Raw genomic sequence first — 9,086 nt, forward strand, 5'->3', positions numbered from 1 at the left:
TGAGTATATTTTCTATTAAATTCAGCACATTAAACTAAAACGAGTATATTTTGAGGTGAAAAAAAAGAATCATACTCAATTTAATAGAAAATATACTAGATTCTAATTTAATATACTGAATTTAAGAGGATTTATACTATTTTTGGACTTTTTGTACTTAAAAATATCATGGGCAATTAGGTAAATATGTTTGACTGGGGAGTGAAAAGGAAGTTTTTGATGGATGGGGACTGCATGCAAAGTTGAGTTTACCAATGGGGAGTGCATGCAAATTTACCCATAACTCATCTAACCCATAATTCAAGTTGGATTGGATGGAAGATTTCCCAGTCACTATGATAACATCTCATCCCATCCCATCCCATCGACCTACTCGGTCACAGATTGATCCGTCTGACAGTTTTTAAAAGAAATAGACCGAGATTATTTTCACGACTTAACTCGTGATCATAAGATCACACATTATCAATTTAACTGTTGTGCTAATTCCCCTTCAATAACAATTATTTCTTAAAGATATTATTCAAATAGCACAATAGATTCAATAAATAACACATAATTACACTAGTAATGAATATTTCGAAGATGGACTTGTGTTTTCAAATTTAGCTGATAGATAAATTAGAAGAAAAAATCGTCTACCTAATAACAAAAATAAATAAATAACACATGCAGAAGAAAAGCTAAAACCAGTTACAATAGCTAATAAGGTAACCTGCCATGGTCAATCTTTCTATGATTCACAATTACACAAGAACTACAAGGTCGTTTATGAATAAGATTCACAAAGTTCCAACAATAAGAGATTACAAACAATTCCTGACATGATCAACTGGACGACTGACTACTCAGATTCAAAAGAATTGGCAATTCTTCTCGAGATGGTTCCAATGGAAATACATCACCCTAACACTAACTTTCGTAAGGTAATTTAGATTACTTTCGGGCAATTACAATTTATTAGTTTGAGTCGAGAAGTTAGTTAATGACTAAGTTTACCTAGGCCTGCAACTAGATGTCACCATTACATGAACTCAAAGATGTTGTAACCTCAGTTTCTTATTTGGCTCGGGGCAGTCATCAAGCAGGACAAGGTCATCGTCGTCGTCATTACCAGGAACTGAGAGAACCTCGTGGACTTCTTGATTTCCTTTTCTTTCTAATGTAGCAGACAGTTTTCTCTTAGTGCCAGGCATTGCTGCAGCTACATCAACCACTTTAGACTCTGTTGCTTCTGTTATTATTGGACGATCAGCAGATGTGCTTGCTCCATTACTTTTAGCTGTATCGACTTTCTCAGGAGCTGTCCATCCTGATAAGACCATACGGTCGGGTTCTTTCTCTTCGTCAAAGTCATCCCTGCATGATTGAGAAGCAACAGTTGGCGATGATAACAACATATATTGCAGCACGAATACTAGACAAAGGAAAGGTTAAAGATAAAGCATATACAAAAAAAAGGAAAGCATCGCTCTACCACCAGACAGCAGTACATCAACGACAAAAAATGCAATTAAATCAAACTAAACATGATCAAGAGATTTTTCTTCATTTATATCTTGACAACACTACAGAAATATGCGTTATGAATTCATCGCTTTTCCCAACTCTACAATTGTCATTCTCTTCTACACCTTATTTCTAGTTGCATTCAAATTGACAGGGAAAACTGACACCATCCAACTCTCATCTCAGAATTCGACACAATGTTGTCAGTTTAGAAACCCTTGTCATATGCAGGTAATCCACATCCATACCGAGATTTAAAATCATATTGTGTCAGTGGGTCAGTCTATCAATCAGCAGCCAGAATTAAACGTGCTGGAGGTGCTGGTGTTAGTGCCCCCCCTTAAAGCACCTTGCAAGGCTGATCCTGCTGCTCACTGTAAGGCCTCCTGCTTCGAACATCATTGTGTCTCTTCTTCCAATTTGGATGTACCCTTGACTCCTCTTCTATTGAGCAGCATCCCGCATAGCCAATTGATAGATGTCGGTCTTCAGCGTACTCATGTTGACCTCTCCAACCTTCCTCTAATGTCGGCTGTGTGCAAGTGGTAGCTGGTGAGGATGCAAGTTGTGCAGTTCCTCAACCAGTGAGGGACCTGAAGAATGTAGACGATGCTGCAAGCTCTCTAGCCAACGGACTTCATCCTTTGCTAGATCAAAAGCCAATTCCAGCATTTGTGTCTCAATGAGCAAACTCCAACATTTGCTCGCAACTCAGTCTGCACACCTATAACACTAAAGGGTTTTGCATCCCGGTCAATTCCACAAGCTACTTGGCGCCAATAATGAGATATTTCGCTTGTGCTGCTTACTAATTTCTACAAGTTCAAGGAGTTCCATACAACAAAATGGATGTGGCCGAATAGGGCTTAAATTTTGATGAGTATTACCTAGAATGGATAACAGATACCTGCCTAAGGACCAGAATGGTAGGTTCAACAAGTAACACTGGTTTCAACTGGCACAAGTTATTGAGCGGTACAGTATTTCACCTGACACACTGCATGTACTGGTCCTAGCCTAGACAGGTATGCTGCCAGAAACTTAAAACATGAATGAAACAATGATGATATAGATGACTCTTTGATAGGCATTCTCATAAAAACTTAGCAGTTAGCCCAAAAGAGTCTCCGGAGGAACCATAAATATCGCTAGGACTAACAGGAAAGAGTACACCAGGTGGTAGTACTAGTTTGACGAGTAGTAGCAAAAAGACCTGTGTTTAATGTTTATATGACACTTCAACTCCTGCCGAAAATCTTCAATTGTGAGCATGGTGCCACCGGTAACTGGTGCAGGGAGATCTGCTAAGTTCTGAAAGATGAAGGTGCAGAACAAAATTGTAAGGAATTAAAGGATGTTGGGAAATAGAAAAACCATGCCAGAACAGATGACAACCTTGTCGAGGTTCAAGGCATAATTAGCAGCAACATCTTCCTCCACATCATCACCATCCTCATAGATAAGGGTTGTACCTTGCATTACCATGGGAAGATTCATCCCCAATTTGACTTTTATTATCTTTTCAACAATGTCTCTCAGAGTTGTGTTTCGAGTGTTGACTTCAAGAAGTAAGGGTGTCTGTTTACAATAAACATCGTTAAAGAGGACACAAAGAAACAACAAAAAAAGAGTGGATGGACAGGCTCACCTCAGAACACACATAACAAGATTTGTTAGGTTCAAATGGCTCCACGGGCATCAAAAGCATCTTGCTAGACGGATGCTCAAGACAATAGGTCATCCTGAATAAGTCAATACATTTATAAATGCCCACTGATTATGATTAGTATAAGTATTAATACAAAAAAAAAAAAAAGAGACATAACTCAAGTCTACCAAAGAATCAATAGAGACAGTCGAAGTCATAGATGGGAAGAAACACAGTGCACAGAAGGGCAGTTGCAAACTTGCAATACGTGAAGCTTTTGAATGCAAAGCAACTTTATCGTGCACCAAATTACACATTTTGTTACACAGCTTATTGTTAACGATAAAATTGTCGAAAATATAAACTTATTAGCTTAATATATGTAAACATCAAGAAAAGCTAGGTATGGATTCTAAGAAATTTTGACCATGGTGTGATTCATTGGTAACAGCAAAAAAAATTAGGTAAAAAAATATATAGATACATACCACCCAGCCAGGAAAAGTTTGAGTGCATTTCAATACGTGTGACTAGCGCAGTACTGAAAGTTACCTAGCCTCCGAGTCAACAGCTATGAAAATAATAGCTTCATATTACATCAGAAGGTGAACCGACATACTCCACATTTGAGAGTTCTCAGATATGGAATGAATGAAATATTACAATAAATTTCAAATATTAGTTCCTTCTCCGAGGTAAGTGCCTAGGCTAGCACTTAAAATGCCAAGTGCTTTTGGATGATATTATTTTGAAATGAAGAAAAAAGTATGACAGGCATTGACTGAGGTTCGTTAAAACATACCTATAATTCTCAAAATCAGCCTGGAGCACCTTGATTGTTTCAATCACAATCAAACCAGCAATAATAGCATTAGTTGTTGCAACAGCATGCACAATGTTGCCAGCAATTCCTTTAGTATCAAAAAGGCTATGTAAAGGTATCCCAAAGGAAGATGCCCTAATATTCGCTGCAGCAGTAACAAATTCTACAGCCATTTGATCATCTTTGTCAAAAGTAAGGCTTCCAATGTCCTGAAAGTCCAAAGAGATTTATAATCAGGCAACCTGGAAATAGAGTCAGCATAACATATTGACAAGCAACGCAAGAAGGACCTTCGCTCGCTTCTCAATAAATAACCGTAATGCTTCTAAAAACACTCTTGAATTCTCAGCAAGATTCCAAACCTCCTGTGGGTTATTCAAACCGAGAGAAGGCATGACAGACAATGATAAATCATCAGTCAAGCAGCTTTTTTCAAGGTTACCATTCTGCAAGATGAGTTTCTCAGGAAGCACATCTCTAAGAAAGGTTGGTCTAGGCCGTCTTCTGCTTTTCCATGTTTCTTCATTAGCCAAAGCAGCTTCAATGTTATAACCAAAAACATGGTCATAGATTTTTTTTCCATACTGATCAGGATCCTCGTCTGGGCCTCGTTCAAATATGTCTTCCATAGGCTTTTCCAAATCAGACGCATCACTACTACGTACAAAGAGATCATTCTCTTGACTTTTATCGCCAAACAATTTTGCAAAAAGCAGGTCCTTTGCCCAAACTACACAGTGAATAAACTGTAACATACAAAGCAAATAATAGAAGGTAAAAGTCACTAGCCAATAAGCAAAAAAAAAAAAAAAAATGAAGCTACAAATCCATGTAGTACTATCTAACAAAAAGATAATATGGCCTCATGTGTGGGATCTATCGCTGTGTTAATACTTGACGTAAACAACCTAATAATTACAAGTACAATTTACAATCTACCATGCATCAAAGAATCATTAAGGAATAGAAGGATATACTCCAGATATCATAGAAATTTTGTGCAAGTGTTAACAATTTATGTGATTCAAAGCACAAAATGCCAAACCAATATGATGTCAAATGATCCAAATTAATCATTGCTAAAGTATATAACGCAAGGATGTCAAATGGTATAAATTAATCATGGCTAAAGTATTCTCTGTTTGCTTGCTTAAGTTAAAACAGGTATTCATGATTACTAGATTGCTCTTACTAAACCATGGTGCTAGTGTGGATCTTCCATTTTGCAAATTTGCAATTCAACTGCCTCTAGTTGTATGAGAACAGCCTCATTGAGATTTTTAATTAATCTTAACAAAGTACTTATATAAAAACACACAAGAGAAACTCAGTATGAAAGAAAGTCAAAAGAGAGATATTTCATGCCGAAGTAAATTGTTGAACAACAACACAGTAAACATGGCTACCTTAGAAAGAATAAGAAAGGAAACAATCTAACTGTAACCATAGCAATAACCATAAAAAAAAAAATTGAGATTCAACCTTTGATGGAGTGCTGGTGATTGTGCAGACAGGGTAAGTTTTTGGAGTTGGTTTTTGTTGACACTCGTAGCACTCAGTTCTACCCTTGATATGAACAGTAACCTGAAGTTCAGGGGAAAGTATATACATCCATAAAATGAAGGACTTAAGACAAAGAGACAAGAGCGTATTAAACATCCAAAATTTTATGTGATTTCACAGTACCGAATAAAGAATGACAGTAGACAAGCATCTGCATTAAAAATCATATACAGAATAAATGATCTGCAACACATACAGGAAAATAAAAGTTAAGAGAAAACTGACAATCTTCAGGAGCCAAACATTTTTTAAATGTTGTCCAGCAGTTTGTAGAGTGAGAAGAAAGAAAATTAAAACTTATATTTGGTGGAGTCTAGGGTGAAAATCAAGTACTGGTATGAAGAAACAAAAGAATTTGCTCCACACCAGTAAAAATTCAGTTGGCCAAATACTTAGAAACAAATAAAAAGGAAAATAAAAATCAGGATGAAAATGGATAGAATGTAATGACAAGAACTATGCGAGTTCATTGTGAGTTCAATGTGGAATGATGCCAGAAACAGAAGGGGGCTAATGCACTAAAAGTTCATGAAATATATCAGCACAATGAGATCCAAGCACCAGCAATATGTTATGTAATGGAATGAAGAAGTTTATTATTGCAAGTGGTGGGGTGGTCAATGGTTGTCATGATAAACCAATTCTTGCAATGCATGAACACCACTGTGTAAACAGGTTAAGAGGTTTTAGGAGTCATGACTTGGTTTCAAATAAGACATTTCGGCTTAGTGTTGGAAAACACATGAAAATGTTCAATTTATTAATCACACTGTTGATACATGAGAACTGAATTGATTGGAAACTGCATTGCCGATATTGTTAATGTGTAGTCTATTCCACAAGAAAACAAGTTTGTTTGAATCTAGCATCTTGGTAAGATCTAGGTGGCTAATTGAGCATTTGGAACATATAGAAAAGATGCTATGTGTTGCACATATCAGTGCATCTATAAGCCAAGTGAATAATGATGGTGCGTCTGCTTTTAACAACAATATTCAAGATATCACCTTTTCAGTTACTTTTTGAGAAAATCTTGATATTATATTTGTAAAAAAGTGTCGAGATGTTTCTTGTCAATGAATCTTTTTTTATAGTCAACAAAAACAACAAGAATGGAGAGGCCATGCAAATAGGTCTAGACAATCTTCAAACAAGGAAAGCATTAGGAAGACTACATTGCAAAATTATGTACTGCAAAATACTCAACATGATCATCATCAACAAGATATTCAATCCTACCTGCCCTAAAAAGCCTGTTGTGCCACTTTCAACTAGTGGGACTTCAGCTGCTAGACAAAGACGATTAACATGTCGTCTAGCATCTAGGTTGTCCAGACCATTTAATACAACATTAAATTGCTTGAAAAAATCCACATTAAAGTCGGGATCCTTCACATTTGCATGGTAAGGTGTTATATTAATGTGAGGTACAAACTTCAAGACAGCATCTCTAGCAACCTGATATAAGCAGAAATGTTTAGGAAAGATCCAGCATCAGCACAGGTGTATGCATGGATGAAGGCTGAAAAACATAAACATTAATGTCTCATTAAAGAATAAACAATTCAATCTACATACTTTGGCCTTGGACTGTCCCACGTGTTTTTGTCGAAATAAAAATTGTCTATTCAAGTTACTAACTTCAATAGTGTCCATGTCAATCTGCATAATCCAAACAACACTGAGATGCACAATAATAGCAAATATAAGAGCATATCACAGAAGTGGTAGAAGTTTAAAGCCATGGAGATGGCAAATTGTTTAGGTACTTGGATTCATAATCTGAAACTAGTGTATCATAAATACTATTCTACCTTGAAAAAGCTAGCTACTTAGTTCACAAGATCAAATTCAGAATAATGATTGAGATTACAAGATTAGTATATTTATTGGAATAGTGATAAGGAAGAGAAAAATACAAGAAAATTTGAAAAATAAAAATCTAACGAGTAAAATGTGACAAGATAACGGGTAATCTCATTTCCTAAAAGAGGAAGAATCAGATTGCAATCCCTTGGTCAAGTAACAAAACATGTGTCTATTGCCAAAGCTAGGATGATGTTATGATGAGTTGTGATGCAAAATCTCAAACCAACTTTTTTCTTTAAGGTGTTCTCCCAAACTAAATCAGTTGAGCAAGATCAATTATCCAAAACTCAAGAAGGATTTGCCTAATGCAACCATTTCCCCAATTAGGTTTCAGTTGAACTCTCATAGCATTTGAGGAGTCTGCATATACCTCATTTGTTGTAGTGAAATATCGTAAAAAATTCCAAGCCAACAATCCATACCAAGCATAAGAAGTTTAAAATACATTACATGTATCATTGCTAAGATAAAAAAAAAAAAAAAGCTTCCTTCTCCTCTTTAAAAAGTAAGAAAGAAATCCAGTGATTTGCTCACAAGATAGGATTTACAAGAACTTACAAAAGCTACAAGGCTGAAACTGGGTGGCATTCAAACAGTCCAGAATAGCTATAGTAATCTGGTACTTTCACTTGATAGATTATCATATTAAAGAAATTTAAAGCCAATAGAAAGATTAAACCAAACTATACACCATCCTAAGAGAATGGCAACTTCAACGAGTAATGATTATCACACAGCAATGATAATCAGCTGAGCAAAAATTTATCGACCAAATGTAACTTTATCCAAAAAAAAAAAACTTGTTGTTTGTAACTATATAAAAGTTCTTCAACTCGTGTCCTAAATTCTAAGTTTCCCCAACCTCCCAAGAGAATAATCTTTACGCCATGAGACAAAATGATGAAGTGATACGAACACTCCCTAATTTAATCACCAAAACTCCAACTCCATGCAAGTATATCGGTCAGTAGCCCTAAATACATTACCTTTTACCAAAACCCATAACGCACAACCTCAGTAGCACATAAGCACAACGATCGGCAACCAAATTTATAAGTAATAAAGCAAAATTCTAAGTTCGAGACTAGTTGACTACGATGTGAATATCCTGAAAGCCAGAAAGCGCGAGGGTCTTCAGCAACTCGCAACCAATGCCGCCAGCGCCCACCATCAGAACCTTCGCCCGCTGCAACCACGGAGGAAGTCACGCACAAAACCTGCTTAGCTTTCCGCCTCAACGGCCCAAAACAAAGAGCAACGGAAGCGAAATAGACTTCAAACCGCACCTTAATCGCCTCCGCCTCCGAATCCGAGCCCATGGGAGAAGGAAAAGGGTAGCACAAGCGACGAGCGACTGAAAACAGTGGGAAATTCGAGGGTTTGGGCGAGGGAAGCCACGAGGGAGAGGGAGAGGAATCTGATGAGCGTCCGCAGGAAATTATAAAGGAAGAGAAAACAGAGGAAAGGGTTTATTATCATTATTATTATTTTCGAATTGCCCCTCGTATTTTACTGATCATCAAATTAATGCTCGTATTTTCCATTTGTTTCATTCCTTAATTATTGAAACACCTTTATTATTAATCCTCATTTTTTAAATGATGTTAAATTCTTATACAATGAACTGATAAATAATTTAAAACTGACGACATTTTAATAATTTCATTTTAGTCC

At 36.5% G+C, this 9,086-nt stretch overlaps 1 protein-coding gene across 1 annotated transcript; it reads right to left on the reverse strand.

Moving 5' to 3' along the window:
* Positions 1-699: 699 nt before the first annotated feature.
* Positions 700-8,848, reverse strand: LOC122002986 (SUMO-activating enzyme subunit 2-like). The gene is made up of 11 exons (XM_042558413.1): positions 8,699-8,848; positions 8,509-8,598; positions 7,122-7,205; positions 6,783-7,001; positions 5,463-5,564; positions 4,271-4,726; positions 3,960-4,189; positions 3,158-3,251; positions 2,905-3,087; positions 2,723-2,820; positions 700-1,359 (listed from the first exon to the last, which is right to left on the reverse strand). The coding sequence occupies exons 1-11, from the start codon at positions 8,729-8,731 to the stop codon at positions 1,035-1,037; spliced, it is 1,914 nt and encodes a 637-aa protein (XP_042414347.1). The 5' UTR covers positions 8,732-8,848; the 3' UTR covers positions 700-1,034.
* Positions 8,849-9,086: the final 238 nt, after the last annotated feature.

This window comes from Zingiber officinale, chromosome 7A (genome assembly GCF_018446385.1).
Source record: "Zingiber officinale cultivar Zhangliang chromosome 7A, Zo_v1.1, whole genome shotgun sequence".
Taxonomy (NCBI): Eukaryota; Viridiplantae; Streptophyta; class Magnoliopsida; order Zingiberales; family Zingiberaceae; genus Zingiber; species Zingiber officinale.

Bases quoted from the DNA above. Each gene is read 5' to 3' on its own strand.
- LOC122002986 (XM_042558413.1), bottom strand. From the start codon at position 8,731: ATGGGCTCGGATTCGGAGGCGGAGGCGATTAAG. The intron at 8,599-8,698 runs GTGCGGTTTGAA...CCGTGGTTGCAG, and splicing joins CGGAGGCGGAGGCGATTAAG to CGGGCGAAGGTTCTGATGGT. The intron at 7,206-8,508 runs GTAGTCAACTAG...TGGATTATGCAG, and splicing joins GCTTTCAGGATATTCACATC to ATTGACATGGACACTATTGA.